Source organism: Seriola aureovittata, chromosome 1, assembly GCF_021018895.1.
Source record: "Seriola aureovittata isolate HTS-2021-v1 ecotype China chromosome 1, ASM2101889v1, whole genome shotgun sequence".
NCBI lineage: Eukaryota > Metazoa > Chordata > Actinopteri > Carangiformes > Carangidae > Seriola > Seriola aureovittata.
The window spans coordinates 8,997,121-9,021,023 of record NC_079364.1 but is presented as its reverse complement, the minus strand read 5'-3'; the positions used below and the strand labels follow the sequence as shown (position 1 = coordinate 9,021,023).

The 23,903-nt window shown below is 39.9% G+C and overlaps 4 protein-coding genes across 9 annotated transcripts; 1 reads left to right on the top strand and 3 right to left on the bottom strand.

Moving 5' to 3' along the window:
* bloc1s6 (biogenesis of lysosomal organelles complex-1, subunit 6, pallidin) lies at positions 1-4,289 on the bottom strand. Of its 3 annotated transcripts, XM_056375470.1 has the most exons (7): positions 4,162-4,289; positions 3,830-3,930; positions 3,145-3,334; positions 1,800-1,887; positions 1,631-1,717; positions 1,355-1,518; positions 1-828 (listed from the first exon to the last, which is right to left on the bottom strand). In XM_056375470.1, exons 2-6 carry the CDS (start codon positions 3,891-3,893, stop codon positions 1,399-1,401), a joined length of 549 nt encoding a protein of 182 aa, XP_056231445.1. In that variant the 5' UTR covers positions 3,894-3,930; positions 4,162-4,289; the 3' UTR covers positions 1-828; positions 1,355-1,398. The 3 variants fall into 3 exon arrangements, with proteins under 3 accessions (XP_056231445.1, XP_056231440.1, XP_056231454.1); XM_056375465.1 differs by having other exon boundaries at positions 1-1,518; XM_056375479.1 differs by having other exon boundaries at positions 1-1,518; positions 3,145-3,304; positions 4,162-4,285.
* An 8-nt stretch (positions 4,290-4,297) lies between these two features.
* Positions 4,298-12,183, top strand: slc30a4 (solute carrier family 30 member 4). Of its 3 annotated transcripts, none has more exons than XM_056375438.1 (8): positions 4,298-4,427; positions 4,744-5,256; positions 6,312-6,458; positions 7,855-8,008; positions 8,605-8,827; positions 9,780-9,885; positions 9,988-10,122; positions 10,903-12,183. In XM_056375438.1, the coding sequence occupies exons 2-8, from the start codon at positions 4,857-4,859 to the stop codon at positions 11,055-11,057; spliced, it is 1,320 nt and encodes a 439-aa protein (XP_056231413.1). In that variant the 5' UTR covers positions 4,298-4,427; positions 4,744-4,856; the 3' UTR covers positions 11,058-12,183. The 3 variants fall into 3 exon arrangements, with proteins under 3 accessions (XP_056231413.1, XP_056231420.1, XP_056231429.1); XM_056375445.1 differs by having other exon boundaries at positions 4,299-4,423; XM_056375454.1 differs by having other exon boundaries at positions 4,329-4,423; positions 4,715-5,256.
* A 4,452-nt stretch (positions 12,184-16,635) lies between these two features.
* c1h15orf48 (chromosome 1 C15orf48 homolog) lies at positions 16,636-18,097 on the bottom strand. Its single transcript, XM_056377480.1, has 5 exons — positions 18,001-18,097; positions 17,836-17,896; positions 17,633-17,721; positions 17,427-17,487; positions 16,636-17,133 (listed from the first exon to the last, which is right to left on the bottom strand). The coding sequence occupies exons 2-5, from the start codon at positions 17,872-17,874 to the stop codon at positions 17,065-17,067; spliced, it is 258 nt and encodes an 85-aa protein (XP_056233455.1). The 5' UTR covers positions 17,875-17,896; positions 18,001-18,097; the 3' UTR covers positions 16,636-17,064.
* A 216-nt stretch (positions 18,098-18,313) lies between these two features.
* afg2b (AFG2 AAA ATPase homolog B) lies at positions 18,314-23,811 on the bottom strand. 2 transcript variants are annotated; one of them, XM_056375542.1, is made up of 11 exons: positions 23,660-23,808; positions 21,992-22,610; positions 21,713-21,898; positions 20,710-20,994; positions 20,449-20,634; positions 19,927-20,085; positions 19,555-19,764; positions 19,220-19,447; positions 18,967-19,101; positions 18,663-18,788; positions 18,314-18,534 (listed from the first exon to the last, which is right to left on the bottom strand). In XM_056375542.1, exons 2-11 carry the CDS (start codon positions 22,583-22,585, stop codon positions 18,397-18,399), a joined length of 2,247 nt encoding a protein of 748 aa, XP_056231517.1. In that variant the 5' UTR covers positions 22,586-22,610; positions 23,660-23,808; the 3' UTR covers positions 18,314-18,396. The 2 variants fall into 2 exon arrangements, 1 of the variants encoding a protein (XP_056231517.1); XR_008827795.1 differs by lacking the exon at positions 18,314-18,534 and having other exon boundaries at positions 18,664-18,788; positions 18,967-19,112; positions 23,660-23,811.
* Between the last annotated feature and the right edge of the window lie 92 nt (positions 23,812-23,903).

Below are 23,903 nucleotides of genomic sequence, written 5' to 3'. Positions count from 1 at the left end.
CAGTTTGTATTGCTTTTATTATTAATAGTACAAACAGTGGGGTTCCAGGCATAGGTAGTGCATAGAGGCCTCTTGAAAGGTCTGTTACACAAATTTACAGATGCTGTGTATGGTGGGGGCAAAGTTTGGTGCATATTATCATCAATTATCATATTATCTGGACCCCAGAAATACAGTCAGTCAAATTTAGTGCAGACAAATTTTTGATTTTAAACAACATACCTGTTTTATAACATTCAACATTAACAGGGCATGAAGCCCAGGAACAACATATATTAACACTTTAAGAAAAGACAGCAAACGCACCGATTCTCTTCCTGGTCATTTTCTGATGACTGCCAAAGTGTCTTTGAGTCATTTGTTCCACTCTCGGGGAAGTGCTTGTGTTTGTGTCATCAGAGGTTGATAGTGGGAAGTGCCAGCATTTGATGATTTAGTCCATGTCTTTGGTTTGTGGTGAGCTTGGCAATCTCAGAGATAGAAGGATCAGTTTTTGCAGGTTTTAGCCCCTTTACTAAGAGTCACATACACTGTCTGTGAAGTGAACCATTTTCCAAAGCATATGACTGTCTTCAAGGTTTTTGAATGGATTCTTCTTAAATTGTGGACAGACACTGTGTTTCCGTTTCAACAAACAACATGAGTCAAGATTAACAACTCATGTCCTCTAAGTCAAGGAAATTATATTACAGACATTCACAGTGTTTGCTGTAATACTGTTGGAAACAAACCAAGGAGAAAACAGGTGGTAAACCTGGACTCAAGTCCATTTCTAATGTCACAAATGCAATGAATGTGGCCTGGCCCGCACTTCAAACCGGCTGAAACCTGTTTGAGATGAGCAACAACAAAGCAATAAAATCATCATCGACCTTTATTGTTTAAACTGTGGTATTGTGCAATAATTCAGAGCAAACTTGTCGTATCAGTGAGCACTGTCAACTGCATTACTATGTAACAATGTTTTATGGTGGACAATGAAAAAGAAAGACATAATATTCTGTATTGTGGATTAAATGTATCAAGCATATTTCAAGTAGCTTTTAATGGCAGCCTGGCTGGAACGGAAAACACATTAAAAAATGCAAGTGGTGGTGTGTTGGAGCCTGAGATGGATACCATGTGACTACAAAGACCCCTGTAGGGAACTGGTTGGAAGTCTTGGCTGCGTCTCATCTCTCCTATTCTGTTCCTGTCTGAATCTCTACTGTACTGTCTGTCAAATAAAGGCAAAATGCCCCAAAAATGATCTTAAAAAACACTAATAAAATACTTGCGCTTTGGAAAATGGCCGCCAGCAGTAATGCGATGTACAGTTGATATGTAATAAATAGGCCAAAACATGCAAAAGCACCTGTATGGTCCTTTAATACAGCAGGGATACGGTACGTGGGGATCCTATGTTCTTTTAGCAGGTTTGGCAATAAGCTGCCTTTCTCTCTCCAGCTCCTTCTCACGCTGCTGCTCCTTCTCCAGCGCCTCCTTCTGCTTCTGTTGCTGCAGCTTCAGAGATCTTTTCTGAGGGAAAAACCAAACGTCAACATTTAATCAGTCTGTGCATTATTTCATTTGCATCCATCCACCAACCTGTCTGAGAACATGGGATTTAACTATGCTAATGCAAGCCTACCTTTAGTTTCGTTGTCTTTTCGTGGAGCATAATCATCTCTTTCCTTATGTTCACCAGTTTATTGTGGTAAACCTTCGCCTCCGTAAACTAAAAGACAACAAGCTGGATTAGAAAACCATTCCTGCTCTCTGGTACAAATGAGATTAAAATTCAAAACTTACAAACATACCAGTGAATTGAGGTCGAGTAAGGCATTACATTCTCTGAACTTGGTGACCTCTTGGTCCAGTGTGTCTAATAATATCAGCTGATTTTGTCTGGTTGAGACAAAAAAAACAAAACAAGAGTAAAAACAAATATCAAGTGAATTAAACTCATGGTGAAGGACAGCTACTGAATATCCTACACCAAATCTACTGTTTGCTAATTATTCAGACAATGACAGGATATTCAAAAGTGTCCAATGGCTTTGTACATGTTTGTGAAGTTGTGATAGCATTATTATTCTTTTTTTAACATGCATGTGAACACCAGCATGTTGTTAGTGAAACTACCAGCATAAAAGCAACTGTGCAAACCCATCCGTCTAGTTCTGCTTAACGCATGGCTTCCTGTGCGACCTGTCTATACTGGTATCTGCACATGTCAGTATGTTTGTTTGTGAATCAGATAACTGACAGCTGCGCAGGCAAAGATTGGAGACTGTTTTTAGAGATATTTTACATATTTATTTTTACTTGCTTCACACACCAATTAATAGAGAGTTGTGAGGGAGGTATATTTTTTGTTAAATACTTTTTCACTGCTTACTTTCTAACCACCTTTACAGTAGGATACATGGGACCATCCTTATAAAAAGACAAACCAAAACACAATTTACAAGCAACTTCACATGTTTATTTTAACTTCAGTCAGATTCTTTTCTTGGCAGCTTGGTTGTCTCTACTCTGGGTTTTTAATGATTTCTTCTTTACAAAACTCCTTCATCTCTTGGTGTTTTTTTTTAATGGAGGCCAAGGAAAAAGTGACATGGACCATTCATACTTTTTAGACTAGTCAGATCCAGACAGTGCTGTTGTTGGGGCAAAACCTTTAATTGAAATCAGTGATTACAGTCTTTAGTCTGAATAAAACCAGCATAAACTTGCCCCACCATGACACACAATAACCTCATTCAGACAAGTAGTGGCTGGGATGAGACAGGGTTTATTACATTTTTGTGGTGATGTAGTACTAGTGAAAAGCATAAACCTTAAATGATTGGCTGATCATTGATTATTCGTTTAAATCATTTGTTAAAACGTCTAACTTGTTCTTTTTTCTGCTTTTCTTTGACTTATGTGAGAGTAAATTGAAAATCTTTAAGTTTCGGAAATAAAAATAATTTAATGGGACATAGTGGTGGGCTTTTTGCCACTATTCTCTGACATTTTATAGACCAAGCAATTGTGAAAACAAAAGATACTAATTAATTGTAGCCCAAAAAAGGAGCACTGTAAAGTATTCAACTCTCTACCTGCTGCTAATTTGTGAGGTGCAAAAGTAATAACAGAAGACTAAACAAGGAAACTCACGTGAGCTCTTGAAGTGCTCGTTTAGAGCTCTGTAGATCTGGTAGGTAGTGAGACAGTAATCCCTCTGTGAGTTTATCCACCGCTTTCTTATCCACAAACACATTCTCTACTGGCGCTGAGCTCTCCAGAAGCAGGGACGCCTGCCGTTCTGACTGAACATCTGTGTTCAGTATTTTGACACAAAAGTCCCCTTCAATTAATTTAGACAGTTATAAGTGATCTACTGTATGTGATGTGTTTGACATAAATAAGGGCAGAAAGCTGTACTTAAACACGCTGTGTAGACCTGCATGCAATCTGTTTATAAACACTTAATACTTAAACTAATTTTTTGAATGTTGCATGATGCTGTTACATCACAATATTCGCTTAAAAAATACTTTTTTTGATTCAACACTCAAAATAAATTTTGTGTACACCAACTAATCAATTATTCAACTAATAATTGCAGCTCTACATGTACATGTATGTACTTAACCTTAAACTCTTAACATAGTTTTAATTTTCAAGGCCCCTTCCTTGGACCCTGGCAAGTTAATAGAATGAATGAGGTGAATGAGGATGCACAAACTGGAGCTGCAGCTGGATTCATGTTATTTATACTGAAGTTCAGACAGGATGATCAGACAGGTGTGGACAGACAGAGAACAGGTTAAAACGCACACAGACACACACACACACACACCTTCACTCTGTGGAAGTTCACTTTGGGACGAAGGTCCTTCATCTTCCATCCCCTCTACCTCCATATGCAGCGACTCTGTTGACCCAGTCTGCTTTTATAACCTGAAAAGCGGCAGCAAGGAATCAGACAGAGGTTTTATCACTGTTTTATCAGCTGAGATATCATCTCGGGGTCATATTTGGTCAAAACAAGGGGCATCTAAACGTTGAGGAAGTGTTTAGCTTAGCTGCTGCATAATGTGTATGCCACATTAGCATCCAGACAATATGTAAACATTCCAGCTCAGTCGACGCCATCTTACCCGTTTGAATGTATGTTTACCAACACATTACCTGCAGGTGTCAGAAGTTGAGTTTTGTTGACCCTAAGCCAGAGGAGAAACCACGGTTAGTGAGGTTTTGGAGTTTTTGCTGCTGCGTCCGAGCAAGCGTCATGTGACTCCTGCGTCATCACGTGACTGCGGACGAAACCGAACTTGCTGCTGTGACTTCCGAGTCCGGAGGTGGTGTTTGGGCTCTAATGTTTACACCGGAATTACCACGAAAGTTTCAAATCTAAAAACCAACGAAGTTTATACAACAGAAACGTACACTCGTAAGTAAGTCCGGCTCATATTTCTAATCAAACTACCACACTAAAAGGGCTTTCTTTTAGTCGCAAACTGACACGACAAGATAGCTAACCTACAGTAGCTAGCTTTTTACTGTTCAGCCGAGGCTGTTTTTAAGAGGACTAAAGTTTACTTGCTCATGTGGGGATGTGAGTGACTCAAGGACGTTTCTATAACATCATCTTCACAGTGACAGTGTAGCGAAATTGTGGGTGAAATTGTTAAACTGTACTGAAGAGAATGATGCTCTGTGTTTTTTTTTTTTTTTTTTTTAGTATCACTGTCTTTTTTGTTGCTGTTCCAGGTGCAAAGATGGAAATAAAATGCGGACACCGTTACAAGAATGTGAATGATTACCTCGGAGGACAGTAACCTACAGACAGATCTGTTTATACCTTGCCCTCGTGATTATTCAAGATGTCAGGTGGGAACCTCTTCAGCAAGGTGCGGTCCGCCTTCAGGAGGGAGCAGAGCGACTGGGACCTGAGCGACACGGCGCCTTTTGACTTGAACGATGAGCTGGTGGAGGATGAGACGCCCAAATTTAACAAGCTGAAGGTGGTGGTGTCCGGAGAGATGTCGGACTACTCTGCCGGAGCTCCGTCCAACGGGGTAGCTGTGAACACGCTGGTGGTGGCTGATGATGATGATGACTCCATGCTCGACTCCTCTTCGAGCCTGGGCAGCCCAGGGTTAAATATGGACCCCTGTGACTCCTGCACCAAGAAGAGGGAGAGGATCAAGCACAGGAGGGTGATGAAGAGGCTTGTCTTTGCAGCTGTGCTGTATTTAGTTTTCATGACAGGTGAAATTATAGGTAAGCAGGAGCAGAGTGAATCACACACTACACAATTATTTTATTAGTGCTGCAACTAGTATATAAAATGTCAGAAAATAATGCTCAAAGTGTTTCTCAAAGTTTCCCAAGTTGCAAGGTCTCGATACTCAAAGCTGAAAGGCTGGATTACCAACCAGTGGGCAATTTCAAAAGCCTTAAGTTAACATAATTTTATTAATCACTAACTTGACCAGTCTTCCAAAGTCCATCTCCTGGCCCTCGTCTAGTGGAGGATCTCTCAAAATCTAGTTTCAAGACCTAAATTATTTAATGAATATGTAGAAAACCTCAATCAAAGTATGAATCAATCTTTGTAGAACTGATTGGCTGAGCCCAAAAATCATTTTGATTATCAGTACATCTGATAGTTAGTTTTACTAATAATCAGTAGATTGTTCAGTGAATAAATTAAACTAATCACTTAGTCCCTGAAGACCAAGTGAACATACAGACAAGTGACAAATTAAAGGAAAAACCAACATTAAGTGTGTCAGTGTTCCTTGGCATTAATTCTAACACCATTCTTACAATAGAGATTCCCTCATTTGTTGTTTTGATGATGGGGGAGAGTACTATCCCAGCCCAAAATTTCCCATGGACTTTTTTTTTCTTACATGAGACAGAGGGCCTTTGTTTTCTGTATGAGTCAGTGATTCTTAATAAAAAAGTGGTGACTGGAACATAGTTTTGTGATTAAGCTTTTGCTGAAAGTGTGTGACAGCTCACCACATTTTAAATTAGATTTCATCCTCATAGGAGCACATTGGATCATATACTATTTTATGTCATTGTTTTCAGAATTTAGTAATTATACTCCAAGTGAATTTACCACATCATAGCTCCAAAGAGTGTCTGTTAGTCCACAGCGTGTTACCTGGAAATCCAGCTACATACTTCACTGTTGATATATATCTGTTTGGAGCCATCCCCATCTTAACCTGTGCACTGTATCTCACAATCTCTGCATGCACAAATAGCTTAGATAGAGCTCATCATTTATCATTTTAACTGATAACATTGTCTTTTACCTTCAGGTGGTTATATGTCAAACAGCTTAGCCATTATGACTGACGCTGTGCACATGCTAGCAGACGTGGTGGGCATTTTGTTTTCCCTGCTGGCCCTCTGGCTCTCCACCAAGCCACCCACTAAGAGATTCACTTTTGGACTGCATCGCCTCGGTATGTCTGTGATTTCAGAAGCCTATGCACTTCTCCTTTTCTGTTTCCCTTTCTTTCCATTGGCTCTGTTTTGTGTGAAGTAAACAGATATATGTGGTTTTGATGCAGATGAATCATGTTCAAAGAAAGAAAGCATGTGTTCAGCAGTGTTCAGTCCAGATCAGATAACAGATAGGCTACTTTATATTGAAGTAGAGCTTCAGATGATTTACATTCTACCAGATAAATTTAGACCCCCACAGTCACATATTTATCATTTCATTTCAACTCCACTATGTGTCTAGTTTCCACCGGTGGAGTTTATCTATTACAGTTTGGTGTTTGGTGCCGATATACGTGTATATCTCAGAATGCTGCCTGTCCTGATTTATTACTCTGTTTTAGTTTGTCTGCAATCAGTCAGGGAGATAACCAACAACACTGTCACAGCAGGCGGATCCTTCATTGTGTCCCCGTAAGAGACTGGCTGTCACTCAGTCGCCTGAAGCTAGTGTCATGTAAAAAGCCTTATTTATACAGAACAGGTTGGCTAATAAGCAGCAACGTTAAGCTATAAGATAGAAACTGTCCAAGAAGGGCCCTGTAAATAGATGACTACGTGCAGCCAATCAACTTTGTCATATAAAAGTGGTGAGTCCTGTATTGTCACTAGACATGAAACAAGGACTGAAATTTAGATTTAATCTGGGGGCTTCAGAGTGGAGGCAACATCTCTATAATAAAGGAACTGAGAAAACTGCTTCTTAATCCTCTTTTTATACATCACAGGGAAGCTGCTTTCTGTTGTAGTTGATACTGTTTTCAAGTGTAATCTAATTTCTCTTCAGGTCAGATTCCAACATATTCGGACTGTTACACTCTCACAGTTAAACCCGGTCGAACTTGTGATTTTTACTGTAATATGTGTCTTTGGATTCTGAGAATAACTTGCATTTAGTTTTTTTGTCATCAAGGGTTAAGATTAATGAGGACTTATTCCAGTGCTTAAAAGTAGAATAAAAGTGGAAAAATGATCACAAAACTTGTGTAAAAGAGTATCGTCCATGTAAAGGTACATTTGACAATCAAATGCCAAAGAGAGAATATTATTTATAATCAGAAACAGTATGTAGCATGGACACTAAGAGCCTCCCCATCTTGTGTGAGGCTAAACAAGTTACTAAGCATGTTGTTAATATCGGAAGAGAAAGGTCTGACCCCTTTAATCGTGAGAATTGATGGTAATTATACGATTTCAACAGACTAAATCATTTAAATTGTACGTTAGTTTTAGGTTATCAAATCTGGTAGGTAGAGCTCACTGCTACCTTTTTGAATCAGGTTTTTCTCGCAGCTTTTATTGTTATTGTTATGAATGTGCCTTGTTTGTACAACTGATTGTGATTTCCTGGCCCAGAGGTGGTATCGGCAGTCCTCAGCGTGGTGCTCATCTACATTCTGACGGCCGCGCTTCTCTATGAGGCGGTTCAGAGGACGGTTCACCAAGATTTCAACATAGACGGAGATGTCATGCTCATCACTGCAGCTGTGGGGGTGGCTGTCAACCTTGTGTAAGTGAAACTTACTCCTATGTATATATATTTTTTTTTTTAGAGAAAACTGTGAGGATTTTTTTTACTTGGATTAGATATAGTATATGTAGAGAAAAACCAGCAACACACAAACAAGCAAAAAACTTCAAAAGATAAGTCATCCTCTTCTTAATTACCACATTTACTCATGAGAAGCAAGCCACATATGTAAAAGTTTTTATTGTACTATATCCATATTCATGTACAATACGCATTTTGTGCAATACTTTATAAATGTATCGATACAGAGTCTCTCCATATTATAAATTTGTTTACAGTTACTATCCACTCTGTCTTTGCTGGCAGTTAAAACTGTGAAGCAAGACAATGCTGAATGCATTCTTGTGAGGGTGGCGTATCAGCAACATTTTTAACAGTACAAAGTACTGTCGAACCTACACTTAAGAGCCTGAAGTTGCTGTTGTTCAGTGTGTAATGTTTGACCACAGCCAGTATGTGAATGAATAACTGCAGTTTCTAGGTCAGTTAAACCATGATGTGTATTGGACAAAATGTACTGTATAGGTTGTTATTGTTTAAAATAAATCCCTCTTTCTTTATTTTCTTGTCTTTAGAATGGGTTTCTTATTAAACCAAGGTGGTCACCTGCACTCTCATGGCCATGGCCATGGTCATTCTCACGGCCCTGTAGCTGCCTCAGCTTCGCAGTCAACAGGGTCAGGTCACCAGCAGAGGCCACATGGCAGCCTGGCTGTCAGAGCAGCCTTCATCCATGCTTTGGGAGACCTCCTCCAGAGTGTCGGGGTGCTCATAGCTGCCTACATTGTCCGCTTCAAGGTACCCTGCTTTTTTTTTAAAGAATTGTTAGCCATGAATGTTAACAGTTAACACTGTTTACTTTTAATGTTGCTTCCTACAATCACTGCTTCTTTCAGCAGATATAATTTAACATTTCCTTTAATAGACCAGCTAGATTTTTTATATAAATATCTATTTAATAGGTTTGCTATTTCCTAATCATTTCTTGAAAGTTTTCTAGAAACAACCATATAGTTTGGTACTTTGGTAAAATTTCTGAGATTGTTATTTAAGTTAGTTCAATTAGTTGTGTTGACTTATTACTCATTCATTATCACTGGAAACTTTATTCTTCATTCATGCTGAATTTTACATTTGTTTGTAGACACATTTTGCATGTGTAGCTAACCTGCTAACCTGCTCTGAATAAACATCTCAAAGTTGTGCTAACTTAGCATTTAGAAAAGACTGGAGGTGGACCAACCGGTCACTGTCCATTTTACCCATAATTAATATCAAATTGTACGTTTCTTTCCAGGAAACTTCTCATAAGATTATTTGGAAATAAAGTGTTACCAATTACTTGCAGCTGCATTGTGTGTGAATTGTACCTACCAAAATAATTTTAGAGAGCTAACTTGTGGTCAATTGAGAATTATGTTGGAGACCATCACACAGCCCAGTGTGAACAATTAAGCTGTATACACATTTTCCACAAGTTATCACAAATATGTGAAGATTGGCCAACGATAGCTTGTTGAGCTAGTGGCTTTGTAGCATGTAGTCATTCATTTTCCCAGTGATGTATTTCTGTATGATTGTTGGCTATAGTTGGTGACCCTTTGCTTTAAATTAAATTTTTGAACTGAGATTACTTGAGGATGGCTGCACATGCAATAGGCTCTCAACGAATTCAGGGATTAATTGTTGGAAGTAATTATGCTTAAAACTTTGATTTCAGTAAATGTGATTTGACCCTGTGTCTTCACAGCCGGAGTTGAAGTTGGCAGACCCCATCTGTACATATATCTTCTCTGTTCTGGTTCTGTTCACCACATGCCGCATCATGCGAGACACAGTATTCATTGTACTGGAGGGTAAGTCCTGGCTCTTGTACTGTCAGATTACATTGTTTAGTATTAAGACTGTGGAGTTAGTACATTAATTGTGTTGTTTTTTTTTTTATCTCGCTGTATCAGGTGTTCCCAGGCACCTGGACTCTCAGCGGATCAAAGACGACCTCCTGAAGCTGGAGGACGTCCAGTCAGTCGATGAGCTGAATGTCTGGGCACTGACCACTGACAAGACCGCAGCACTAGTGCATCTCCAGCTCAGTGAGTATAACATCAGCACTGCCAATAAGGGAGAGGGATTTGGAGAAATTAGGAAATATATTCCTAAATATTTTTTGTAAATTCAAGTGAAATTCAGAATTTACATTCATACAAAAAAGTAAGTCATCCATATTATACTTACTTCCCTTCTGTTCACACACTTAGCAAATGAATGCATTTTCTTCATGTGAGGTGTCAAGTGTCCCAGTAAACTGTTCCAGTGAGCCGGCACCAGAGCCCTGAAACTGGCTCAGTTTGATTATTATCATTATTATCAATTTGGTTAATTAAACTCGTGTTTTTCCCTCTATGAAATGTCAAAATGTCTGCTGCAAAAAGTATTGCCATAGTAGGTAAGTGGCGCTCTGTGGGTCAAGTGTTTGTCCTACTGACAAACGTTTCCATGGCAGCTTTAGTTCTCCCTTTCATTATTTCATTTTCTTTTCCAATATGTTTTTTTTGTTCAAATCATACAACTTAAACAACTCAGAAAACCAGATACTAGAAAGTCTAGGCTTTAACATTATTCCAAAATTGTGTTTACATCAAAATGTCTATACGATTCTTCATAAATATACTTTAGTTAACAGTTTCAGTACAACAATTATGTAAATCTTAATATATTATTTACTTTTAATACCACTCCCATGTCAAAGGCATGATATCTGAACACTGCAAATGAAAAAAGCTGGCCAGTGGTTAAACCTAATTGCGGACTCCTGGTCTTTGTGACACTGAAAGTTGTTTCAAATATATTCAAGTGCATTTGTATGTACACAGCGCCCTCTAGTGCCAATAACTGGGAGGACGTCCAGGCGAAGGCCCGTCACCTGTTGCTTCACACATACGGTCTCACCAGGTGCACAGTGCAGGTGCAGACTCACAGGCAGAGGCCGGTGCGCAGTTGTGCAAACTGCCAGCAGCCCAGCGCCTAAAGAGAGACTCACGCTCACATTGACTTCCACAGTGCATTTTATGGAGCCAGACAACAGAGAATATAGTAAACAGAGGGTTTGGATGGATGTCGCACCGCTGTCTCAGCTCGATGCCATAGCAGGAGCCACAGTATACGGTGTGTAAGTGGAAAAAGACTAGTGCCAAAGGACAGTCGGTGGAACAAAGGCAGATGACATCTCTAATTAAAGGATCACCACAGCCTCCGGGGACCGTTTGCTGTTATGCTTGCAAAGCTTTCGGTGCGGAGGTTGAATGCTTCAGCTGAAAAGAATGGAAAAAAACTTGCTCTTAATTCACCATTAAAGCCTATTCCAGCAGGTAACCTTTTTGTATTTTACTGTTTGATTTGTCACAACTGATGTTTTGTCATCAGATGTAAATTTAACTTTTTGTTACTGGAAGTGAGGACTGTATACTAAGATTTTATTATTTTACTAAGGATGTCAGCAAAAGAAAAGGTACCTCATGTCATTTGATAATAACTGTGGTCACAGTGCATATAAGCTGTATTCCTCACCACTGGCAAAAAACCTTTATCATTGTGACCCTTTAGTAGACTTAACATTTCATCAGATGCACTTAATGTTTAATATTCCTCAGCCAAAGTCTGTTGCAAGGCAGATGTTTTAAAACACAACAACCTTAGTTATTCTTAAAGTAGTCTACATTGGCTGTACTGACCAATAATTAAAATAACTTGACATTTTTGACACTGATATTTTATTCTAGCACGTCTCTTAATTCATTGTGCAGAGCAGGCAACTGACAATCAAAGTGTGACTGACTTTGAACTATGGTAAATGCTACAGTGGTTGAACCGACGTGGTTTCACTCTATATTCAGCTTTTTTTCATATCATTGACTGACAGTGTAGTAATGCTGACGGGTTTGGGAAATCTTCAGTATTTCAAAGTTGCAGTGTTTTGAGGGAAGGAGGTATGAACTGAAATGTGCCAATAATGGTGTTTATAGTATTTTCGCTGTCAAGTGTTGAGAGGCTGTTGAGGGGTTTATTGAAAACCTTTCCATGTCTCTGATATTAATCACCAAGGAAAATCAGGAACTGGATCACTGTATTTGTTTGTATTAAAGTATTTAAACTTTTGTGTCGCAGTATCTCATTTCTCTGCACAAATTGAAGTAAGTTAACAAATTTGGATAATTATTTTTTACTGAATTAGTCACTGTTGCAGGTGTTTGACCCATCTCCATGCATATTTCTGTTACCGATTGTGAGAGCACTTACATCGATTATGACTTGAAAAACTACAGAACTTTAATTAAGTTTACGTTAATATTAATGCAAATTCAAAAAATCACAGAATCACAGAATTATCACAGAATTTAAAATAGATGTAGATGAATGCATACCAAGGTGTTCTGGATATATTGTCACTTTTGAACTCTAGGTGGTGCACTTCTGCCACAGCTAAGAAATTTTCTTCATGAGAGACGTGATAGGATAACATGTAAATATATAGTTTGCGTCACACTTCCCTATTTACCACCAAGAGCCCTTTATGGTGCAGTAAACAGGAGCATAAAACACATTTCTGTCCAAAAACCTCAACGTTTAACCGATGAAACTGTTATGAAAATAGGAAAACTAGTTTTTATATAATCATTATTATTATTGTTGTTGTTGTTTTCTATAGTTATTATTATTATTATTAATCACAGGTTTGATGGTGATGTACATATGATAAAAAAAATGCATAAATATGTGGCTGGAAAATAGGTGGATTAGTCCTTTAATGTGTCATCAGTGAGGAGTATGTTTGTGGATAATAATCTAGTGTTGAAAGGTAAAAATACTAAAGTATAATTATGCAATGGAGCACACATTATGTATTCACCACATATTTGAAACATTAAAACATCAACTGTGTCACACAAAACAAGGTTAATGTTCAAAATACAGATACAGTATATCAGGGATTTATTATTGACAACATGAGTAAACTGGGAGTGTCTCAGTTTCCAAGCAACAGGTGCATTCACATAAAGCCAGTGAACCAGAGAGAGTTAACTTCTGTTTGTCTTACAGCAGAGCCAGCAGTTTACAGCATCCACCTGACTGCCCTGCCTCGCCTCACTCTACAGGTCCATAAAATGTTGCCCGAGCCTGTTACATTAGACTGCATTAAAGAAATAATGAATATATATATATATATATATATATATATACTGACAGTGTTTTGACACACGGGGGAATTCCATCTGTCACTTCTCATGCTCTTTATGAGCAGTACCTGCTTTACTCGCTAGTCACATGATCTGTGGTATCACAATGTCAGTGACCCAGTCACGTACACAAATTCCACCACCACACACACACACTACGTCCTTCCTCTTCTGTCATTGTTTCCCTAAATAACCCTCCAGTTGCACATTGCTTAATAGGTGAAATTAAGATCTGATAGTAACACACATCTGTCCTCAGAATATTTGACTTCAGGACAATAGAGAACTGAAAATGCTCTCCGGCCAGTGCTCGTCCATAACGCCTCTTGATACCATTCTCTGAAGCTATGAAATGTGACTAGGTAGCATATATCTTGCAGATCAGAGAAAAATATACACACTGACATGCAGCAAAGAGGAAGAAAGTGTTGTGAAACACCCTTGCTAATGTGCATGTACTGTATAACTTAACATGCATGTGAGTGAGACAAAAGAAAGAAATGTCTCCTGATAAAAGAGCAACTCAGTCAGACCAGGAAATAACAACCATATCTTTCTCACCCTTCCCACCCTTTCTCTTTCTTCCTTTACACCTCTTGTTTGCAGTTTAATAATTTATAAGAAATACACTCAGATTCAGGGTGCAGCCAAAAGTCCCAATGGGCGGATGTGTCAGACAATACAGGAGTGTCTTCTGATGTTTTCTCTCCTCTGAGATATGAGAGGGATGTTAAGAGGATTGTCTCTTATTATGAAACACATTGGGAATGCTGAATGCCCACACAGCCATAAACTAAGCAGATGAGTGCATTTGCCCATTGCATGGCAGTAATTGTTTTACAGCTGTCCTTGCAACACCTTATCATTTTCTTGTCTACAAACAACATTCAATAATACTGTGTATTTTACATAAAATGTGGAAAAATTAAAGAATGAAAAAGCAAGTTCACTCGGTCCATTCTTGAATAACCTCACACTACTGGAGGACCACAATGAAAACAATCGATTTAGGATCTTTTTTTCTTGAAGGTTTGAATGAAAAGGTTTACAACTTGCTCCAGAAACTGACATCACATTTGCCCATGGCAGTTCTGAACATGCCAAGAGAAAGGAAAGGCAGACACAGAAACTCCAACGCCTAAAGCCACTAGACAACAACGCTAAGAGAGAAGAAGAACTTACCTGGCTGCAAAAGAAAGATAACTGTCAGACAGGGAACTTACGCACCCGGGGAAAGGACTAAAACAGCTCACCACTTTCCATTAGTTGACCTCATCACAGTAACAGAATCAACAGAAACGGAAGCCGAACACCTCAGGTTGAAGGTATCCGTGGTCTTTTCCAGTGGAAAAGCACCTTCTTCCAACCTCAGCATCCAGGAGAGGAAGGCGTCACTGAGCAATATCACCGTCCTACCAGCTGATTAGGGAAGATGCACGGTAATCCTAAACATAACATTGCCAAACATAAAGCCAGGCCTACCATCCTAGCACCTTTGGTTTGGAAACACTCCTCATCATATTCAAAACCACATGGACTTTGAGGATTGAAACTGGACCCCAGATGAAACCATGGTGTCCTATGATGTGAGCTCATTGTTATTATGCATATCGAAACTGTAAGGCAAAGCCTGACGAATGCTCAGAAATGTCCACACATAAATGTTTAGACTAAATCTGCTGATGAAGATCACGTGGGACCTTGAAGTGAGACTGTTTTGCAAATGAAATATTAAGAAAATATGAAAAATAACTACTCAGTTAAAGCATTAGGCCTTTGTCATAGCAGGGAAAGCACAGGCAGATGTGATAACATCAAAAACGGCTGTTTTCCTTCTAGGTGTGCCTTTTCCCTGGGACTAGTTTTGTGCCTGCTGGCGACATAGTTCACTGGGACACCTAACTCAAGAGGAGCTATTGTTAGTGTTAGTCGATAGACCTGTACTCTCCCTGCATAGATACTGTGTGTTGTAAAAAAAAATTCTAGTTAATGATGTATTGATGAGACATAAACATAACATTAATTTTTCTTACAGGTTTCTCATTATTCTGACTTCACCAGCCTTTCTGTGGAACTCAGCCACAAGCTCATGTCTTTCTAATAGAGACAAAACTCTTTAAAGGAATAGCTCGACAAATTGGGAAACACAATTTAGCTATCTGGCTTTCTTGCTGAAAGCTCACTGATCAACATTATATCTAAGTGTAAAAAATGAGAAGAAGTTGTGGCTTTACAGGGGGTTATTTGAGGATTACCTTCAGACTGAACCAGGCTAGCTGTTTAAGCTACTATGCTAACAGCTGTTGGCAGCAGATTCATATTTACTGTATAGATAGTTGATCTTGTCATTTGACTTTCAGAAAGAAAGTGAAAAAGTACATTTCCCAAAATGTTTCATCATTCCTTTATAAATGTGTCACAAGATATTTTTGGCTTAAAAAATGATTCAGTAATTTCCTAAAACAGCTGGTCACTGTCGATTTTGGGAAAGGTTACTCATACAGGAGTAAATAACTGGGGATTATTTTCTGTGGTGGATTAATACATGTTTTGTGCTCTAGTGACTATTTAAAGTGCATGTAGGATCAACTCAAAATGAACTACAGTGCCCATGTGTCCAAAATCATTCGCTGTTTACTATATAGTGCATTATATTCTTTATATTCTCAGTATCTGAATGTGTGTAAATGTAAAGTGCTATACTACTTCCTGTTAACAATCCCCCAGTGCAATGTTCTGCATTATACAAAATAAGTGTGGCTCAACACCTGTCAGTGATGGCGCAAAATAATGATGATTAGTGTCTGAGATCTCATTTTACTGAGAGTATTGAATGAGAGAACAAGGGGGTGATTTTAGATACAGCCCAAGTTTTAAAACCTTTTTCACAGAAGAACATTTTGACATGATGCAGTATGAAAAACAGAGGTGTAAATAATAAAAATCTGTTTCATGTCGCTGCTCCAGTTTCAGTGTGGCGGTGGCATTTTGCATGCTGGCTCACTAACACATTTGAATACACTGGACCGACCATTAACGTGATTAGTAACGTCTGTCCTTCTCCTACTCTGACAAATCAAAATGTCTGCTGTGAAAAAGGCTAATAGAGGTCTATAGCACAAAGCAATAATTTGGTCTTTTCATAGCACTAGTTAAAGTCAGAAAAATACAGAATATTAAAGAGGGCGATGCAGCACATCCTCTAGTCAAAGTCAGTGCATATACAGTCAGTTATTGCCAGCTACACTTTTTGGGAGGAGAGATGAGGAGATACTATTAGCTCGATAACACAGAACAGACTAAGAATCAGTCTAAAGACATGAATATGAATATTCCTACTTAAATGTTTATAGCTTTGAGAACAAAAGACAGTTGTGCATTCACAATATTAATTTATTGACACTGTACAGTACATTATTTACCCAGTTTACATTTTGTGTCTTCACATTGACACTATCGTACATTCACATCTATATATGAGCATCCGGGTTGCTGTTACTAGCAACTGCATTAAATTAAAAAGGCAGCTCATTAGATATAAATATAGCTCTAGTTGTAATCACAGAAACAAAGTAAGATTTTCATTTTGAATCATTTTTTTCTGCATAGTTTCCTACTGTTGTGGATGGGTGTCCTTGGGTTTAGCAGGGTGAAACCCCACCAGTGGAGCAGAAGCATTTCCGCACACTGAGTGTCAAAGCGTCCTAGTTTGTGCAGAAAGGATTCTGTTAGACTGATGGGGGGGGACAGGGACAGGCAGGTAGTCACACTGTGGATCTTGCTAGCAGATGCTCGCCTTTTTTACTTGGTGAGGCTCTTCACCAGCTCCAGCGCCTCCACTGGTTTCCACTGCTGATTGATGGTGATAAGCTGCAGTGAAATGCCAAAAATAAAAATTAGGCTTCACCTGACCTGATTTGCAGGTGTGACACCAATCTAAACAGACCGGTAACCTGAGTCTCTGCACGATGGTGTGAGCCAAAATGTGTGGCAAAATAAACATCACTACTCAGATCACAATACAAGGCTTGTACTAATTTGATAACATTTCTTCTTCAGTGACTCAGCAGATTGCAGCTGCACCCTGGAAGAATTGGCACGTATTTAAATCTTATTAGCAACCATCCAAACGTTTGGAAATGTAATGTAATGTTAGAGATTACCTTTTGGGGTTTTAATGGGTCCACCCTCTCCCATGGTTCTGGGTTTTTGGTTTTATTCAGACTAAAACAGTCAGAAGTCAGATTAAAGTCAATATAAGTATGAAAACAGGAAAGGTTAAGTGCAATCAAAACACTTTATATTATAAAATAAATTCAGTGGAATACAATCTTATCAAAATGTGAAAAAAAAGTACTCGAACACTCACATAACATCAGTTTTAGTAAATAGAAAGTAGAGCGCAGCAGAGGTGGCTCCTGTTGCAGCAAAAGCCATGAACCCTATCAGAGGAATTAGCTGGAACACACATTAGGAAGTGCATCATAATATAAAAATGCATCCTACGTGGGCTATAAAACCAATATTCACAATACAAAATCATTCAACATGGTGAAAATATAGACAACTCACCTCCTTTCGCTTTCTCAACATTTGGAAAAATCCAGTCATTTTTCAAAATTTTCTCAAATACCTAAAGAGAAATGTATAATAATTCCATCTAACAATGAGGCTCAGAGTCCATCAGTGAAATAAAATCAACAAGTCTCAGAGGCAGCTGTGTTTGGCAGGTCTCACCTGTTAGTGCAAAGAAGTCCTTGACGTCTCTCAGCGCAGCATCCTGTGAGCCGGGCTGATGTAGGCAGGATGAGGGGTTGTACGAGGTGAAAGGCACGTAGACAGACGGAGCTTCCTGCACTGAGATGCACCAGTGGAGTCCAATACTTCAACACATCCACTTTGCTGATGATCAATACATTTTCTGAGTGTGGGGCGCCCTCGTGTGGCTACATTTAAAAACTGAAAGTCAGTGGTTGATAGATGGTTTTGACATGGAGATCTTGAACAGTCATTTGAAGAGAAGAGAGGAGAAAATACAAGACACCAATGGTCAAGTTCTACTAATTTTATTTCAAACCAATTTTTTTAATAATACAATTGATCAATGCAGAGGACATGGGCACATGTGGTTTGTCATCTGAGTGGTGTTTGATATGTGTGGATCTGCTGGGCAGTGAGAGAGGGGCTCATTTTTCTGAGGGACTGGAGGAAGTAAGTGTGTTTGATGACAGAAGCCTCCATGTTCTCCTCTTGTAGCGCCATTAGAGCAGCCTGGAAAACAAACAATATTATTCCCTCTTTATCCATTTGCCTATGTCAGCATTTAAGAACAGGATTACATTTTGCATTTTCATAGCCTGGTGTAAGAAAATAAGACTTTAGGTTGTGCTTCACATTACCTCTTTACACAGACTTTCCAGGTCAGCTCCAGAGTAAAGCTCTGTCTTTGTCGCCAGCTCCTCCAGACACACGTCAGCATCAACAGGCATCGACTTTGTACACACCTTCAGGACGGCAAGTCGAGCCTAGACACAAGATGTGACGCATATACAAGTTTGGCTAGCTTGTTCTGTGCTCTTTAAATAAACACTGATACAATAAGGTGATTGTTATATTATCTATTAATTTACCTCTAAAACGCTGGACAGTTGCTTTTATGCCATAATCTTTTATATTTTTATTCACATGTGAGATATAATTCACCTGCTGGTCGGGTGGTGGGACATAGATGATGTGGTCCAGTCTGCCAGGTCTGAGGAGAGCACTGTCTATGCAGTCAGGTCTGTTTGTAGCAGCTACAACCATCACATCTTTGTTGCACACTTCCTGGTGGTCCAACTGTCAGAGAGCTTATATCAATACATGTTCACTAATTAGCTTCATACCGATCAGATGTTGTGATTTAAGTGATGGAAGGAGGAGTGAGAGCCTTGAACACATCTGTTTAATAGCTGACCTGTTCATGTGTGTGATTCTCCTCCACTCCCTCTGCCTGGAGGATCTTCTCCGTCCCTCTCCTCTCTAGCGTCTTGAGGCCAACCCCATCCATCTCATTCAGGAGCACAGACAGGAGGCGTGTGTGTACACCGTTGGGCGTCTGACTGTTTGACCGTGAGCCAATCAGAGAGTCGATCTCATCAAGGAACAGGATACAGGGAGCACAGGCCCGGGCTTGCCGAAACAGCTACATGTGGACAGACAGGTGCACGTGTTTAAGGATGTAACAGACAGGAAGACACAAACGCAAGCAGCCGATCACAGGTCTTTTTACAGGCTGTGAAATGAACGTACCTGTGCCAAAGCCTTCTCTGAGTCTCCGACATAGGGGGAGTAAAGGTCAGCACCACTGACAGACAGGAAGGTACAGTGGGACGAGGATGCTGCAGCCCTGACAAGCGTCGTCTTTGCACATCCTGGAGGTCCATAGAGCAGCACACCACGGGGCTGACTAAGGCCCAGACGGACAAACGCCTCGGGATATCTCATCGGCCACTCGATACTCTTTGATGTTCAGACACAAGGTGGGGCAGATGGAGGGGAAATTAAATCAATGAATTCCAATCACAGGTACTTGTCTTTGATTTTTCAGGACACAATTTGGCTCGTTATCAGTAAACAAGCTCAGCTGAAAACTCAATCATTCAAGCACTGCTGCCCATTTACCTGTCTTAGTTTGAGTTTGACTTCTTCCAGGCCTCCTATTTGCTCCCAAGACACTGGAGAGAGCTCAGTCCTGCCCAGGCTGCTGCGCAGACATGAGGGACGCACCAGCTTCAGGGCCTCCTGGAAGTGTTTCATACGCACCACCTGCTCCCCTGAACCCTGCCGACAACAATGTCAAAGAAACACAAGAAAACTTATGCACAGATGCCTTCAACACTCTGGGGGGACTACGTTTTTACACTTCATTTTCAGTTCAATTAACTTTGCTTCATCAGGATAATCCACTTTTCACCAATACTGCTCTCCAGGGAATCCTTGGTTTATATATTTAAAACAAATACATTGTCTTTCACATACATAAACATGTCGGGTTGCCAAATAAGCACCATAATACTCCCCAGAATGCAATCCAGTCCTGGATATATCCTGACAGAAGGTACTACATGTAGGTCTGAAGGGTAATATAACACTGTGTTTTGTGTTCTGATTCTATATAATGGGCTGCTTGATTGCTGTATTTACCTTTGAGATTTCCCGTACAGCGTGCATGGCAGCCTCCCTGCACAGGGCGCTGAGATCTGCTCCTACATAGCCTGTAGTTCTCTGTGCAAGCTCTGCCATGTCCACACTGGGACACACAGGCATCCCCGCACACAGAACAGACAAGATGGCTTTTCTCTGCTGCAAGGTGGGAGCTCCAATGATAACCTAAAAGAAAGATGTAAAATTTTAAAGATCTACATTCATCATTATGTATTGATTTATGCATTTCACCCTCCGTACCTCTCTGTCGAATCTTCCAGGCCTGCGCAGTGCTGAGTCTAAGCTGTCCGGCCGGTTGGTGGCTCCGACGATGAGGAAGCGATCCGACTGATCGATCCCGTCCATCAGTGTGAGAAGCTGAGCAACCAGACGGTTCTCCGGTGCAGATGAGCCGGTCCTCTTCGGGCACAGAGTGTCCAGCTCATCTAAGAACAGCACGCACGGACCTTCTTCAGCTGCAGATCGAGCCCGTTCAAACACAGCCCGCAACTTCTCCTCACTCTCGCCCGGCCGTGATCCCACCACCTGAAATAATCATTAACAACCACTATTAATAATAATAAACTGTAATTACACACAAGTGTCCCCGTACACTTGAAAAAAAATAAGACAATTACAGGAAAAGTTTGGTTGAATCTGGATCTTCATTGGTTCAAGCTGCTTAAGTTATTTTAATCATTCTAAATCTATTACCCAAAATGTCATCAACAGGCCTCTGGCACACCTCCTTATAGCCTGAAACCACATTATGACATGATGTCATTTGAGAATTAAGTATCTTCATTTGTGCAACACTCTTTTTTTTTCATTTTAGAATACTTAAAAATGTTTGGGAGGATTTCTTTCAAGGAAAACAGAGTTTCTGAAGGGCAGAAAATTGTCAAAATTGTTATGTTTAACAGTTAAGATTTGCCAGTATATGAAAGCAGTGCTGACTGGTGTTAAAACATGAATAGTTATATAACACTACTTCTGCTTGGATATGCTATTCTTGTAGTCTCTTGTCTCTCCCTCTCCCCTTTGGGAATTTGATGATGTGATGTATAAAACCTGAAACAACACTAATCTGCTTTTCATATACAGGCGTGAGCAAAAAATTACTTTATCTTTCCAAATAGGTTGACAGTTTAAGGCAATTTACCACATCATAATATAAATGGAATCTGCAGAATGTAATTACACAACCTGCGGGTGAAAACGTTTAACCTTTGAAAATATTTAATATAATAATATAATTTTTTACCTCTGGCCCTCTGACTACCACCAGGCTGGCTCCCACCTCCCCCACTACTCTGTGGACCAGCAGGGTCTTGCCCACACCTGGAGGCCCCACCAGCAGCACACCTCTGGGACACGACACACCCAGAGAGCTCAAAGTGCCTGGATAGAGCAGGGGCAGCTGCAGCATCTCTCTCAGGGAGGCACTCACCTTAAACACAATAAAAAAATAAAAAATAAATGTAGGTGTCACATAGTTGGAACACAATAGAAAGCAATAATGACATTACAGTGAAATGCTGACCTCCTCCAGACCACCCAGTGACACCGTGTGCTGGTCTTGCAGCTGACTCCTGTAGTGCCGGACGGTCTGGATGCCAGCTATCTCCACACCTGTTTTTGAGGTGATAATTCCAGTGCTGGCAGAATCCGGATTGATGCTTTCAATAACTACATATCTAATATCTGTATCAAAATCCTCCAGGTTTATCACATACTTCTCGTGGACATGTACACCTTTCAGCATGTCTTTCACAAGCTCATGAACAAGGCGAGGAGGCGTGCGTTTCTTAAAATCAACACTCTGGACTACAACAGTTATCTTAACACCTTTCAGTTTGGGGCAGGGTACAGGTGTGAGCTGACCCGGGTCCAGGTGCAGGTGTGTGGGAGGGTGGGAGATCAGACTGGGAGAAGAACATTTCAGGTCCATCTGCAGAAAGCCCTCTGCAAGGTCAGGCCGGGGCCAGGCGGTGCACAGGCAGCTTCCCCCGGGGACAGACACCAACAGGGGGGAGCCCAGACTCAGACCCAGCTCCGACATCAAGCCTGGACCCAGCCTGCATCTCTGAGAGCCCCGGTCTGATGGATCCACTGACAGCTGCCTCAGAGACTTCATTGACCATGAGCAGCTACCAACCACACTGACAGGAAAACACAAAAAGATAAGTAGACAGCGTTAGTTCTTATAGTACGTTAGCCATCTGGGGTCCTGGTTAATTTTAGTTAATTTTTACCAAATTTCTGTCTTTGTTTAGCACCTTTCAGACTGTCCTATCTGCATATGTATATGTCCTTCTTTTACACCACAAACTCAGTTATACAGACCAGAAGTATTTGGACAGTTAAACATTTTTGTTCTCCAGACTCTACAAACATTTTATTTGAAATAAAATGAATGGATAGTACATTTAAGTGCCAAGTCTAAGCTTTGATTTGAGAGGGTTTACATCAATATTGAAAGAGCTGTGTTAGCCCTTCTATACGTGGTAATTGGACACTTGGCTACTAAATGATAGTTCATGCAGAAAAGAGCTCAGACGTGACTCAGAGATGGTTCAGAGTTTCAAATTTAGCTTGAGGTGGAGTTGTCTGTCAATGTGAGGAGTGAAGAGGTGATCATGCAAGTGAAGAAGATAAAGATGAGGCTAATAAAACTTAGGTCACGACATGTTATAAAAAAACTTAAAAACAGTGCAACTGTCCAAATATGCCATTACCCCAAAACACAAGAACTACACCGGTGCGTATAAAAATGTTCAAATCTTCATTGATAATCACTAGATATATTATTATATAGTACCTCAAGGTTGTAAAAATATTTCTTTCACTATTTATACACACAAATGCGGCTGAAAAATGTAGGAAATATAATAAAAAATATATAGTATAGTACAGTCTATTTAAATATACAGTGATTTAACCCAAATGTTTTTCGTGTCTTTCTCGTGTATGTAAATCACTAGAAATATTCATAAGTCACTATTTTAAACATTTCTCAAAGGTTTTATTAAAAGTACAGACAAACAGACATGAGTGAAGCTACAGTACCATTACTCCAGCTGCAGTGTCAGCTAGGCTACATGCTACATGCTACTAGCTACATGCTACTAGCTACATGCTACTAGCTACAACTTCATTCTCAGCAACGGTGAAAACATTTGAATAAAAAAAACGTCGCAGTGTTACTTACTAGGTAAAGATTGATACTAGTGATTGGTGGCTAAAATGTCATGAATGGTATCGGTACTGGTAACAACAGAGCTACTAATGTTTACAAAATCCATGTGGGTTTAAATGAGACTGTCCAACATTGTTTTTTCTGGTTTGATCGGCGTCTTGCAAACCGCCATTACCGCCACCTACCGGACTGGAGTGTATAAAAGTAGATCGGCAGACACTGATATTTAACTTTTTTGAATTGACCTTCTGTGGAA

What these genes read in the sequence shown, in the direction of transcription:
- bloc1s6 (XM_056375465.1), bottom strand. Translation starts at nt 3,893, where the DNA reads ATGGAGGTAGAGGGGATGGAAGATGAAGGACCTTCGTCCCAAAGTGAA. An exon ending in CGAGCACTTCAAGAGCTCAC is followed by an intron (nt 1,888 to 3,144) that starts GTGAGTTTCCTT and finishes TGTCTCAACCAG; the next exon opens with ACAAAATCAGCTGATATTAT. An exon ending in TACTCGACCTCAATTCACTG is followed by an intron (nt 1,718 to 1,799) that starts GTATGTTTGTAA and finishes GTTGTCTTTTAG; the next exon opens with TTTACGGAGGCGAAGGTTTA.
- slc30a4 (XM_056375438.1), top strand. Translation starts at nt 4,857, where the DNA reads ATGTCAGGTGGGAACCTCTTCAGCAAGGTGCGGTCCGCCTTCAGGAGG. An exon ending in GGGGTGGCTGTCAACCTTGT is followed by an intron (nt 8,009 to 8,604) that starts GTAAGTGAAACT and finishes TCTTGTCTTTAG; the next exon opens with AATGGGTTTCTTATTAAACC. An exon ending in ACTAGTGCATCTCCAGCTCA is followed by an intron (nt 10,123 to 10,902) that starts GTGAGTATAACA and finishes GTATGTACACAG; the next exon opens with CGCCCTCTAGTGCCAATAAC.
- c1h15orf48 (XM_056377480.1), bottom strand. Translation starts at nt 17,874, where the DNA reads ATGACTGGATTTTTCCAAATGTTGAGAAAGCGAAAGGAG. An exon ending in TTTACTAAAACTGATGTTAT is followed by an intron (nt 17,488 to 17,632) that starts GTGAGTGTTCGA and finishes TGACTGTTTTAG; the next exon opens with TCTGAATAAAACCAAAAACC. An exon ending in ACCCATTAAAACCCCAAAAG is followed by an intron (nt 17,134 to 17,426) that starts GTAATCTCTAAC and finishes ATTTCACTGCAG; the next exon opens with CTTATCACCATCAATCAGCA.
- afg2b (XM_056375542.1), bottom strand. Translation starts at nt 22,585, where the DNA reads ATGAAGTCTCTGAGGCAGCTGTCAGTGGATCCATCAGACCGGGGCTCT. An exon ending in CACTGGGTGGTCTGGAGGAG is followed by an intron (nt 21,899 to 21,991) that starts GTCAGCATTTCA and finishes ATTGTGTTTAAG; the next exon opens with GTGAGTGCCTCCCTGAGAGA. An exon ending in AGAATCACACACATGAACAG is followed by an intron (nt 19,102 to 19,219) that starts GTCAGCTATTAA and finishes GCTCTCTGACAG; the next exon opens with TTGGACCACCAGGAAGTGTG.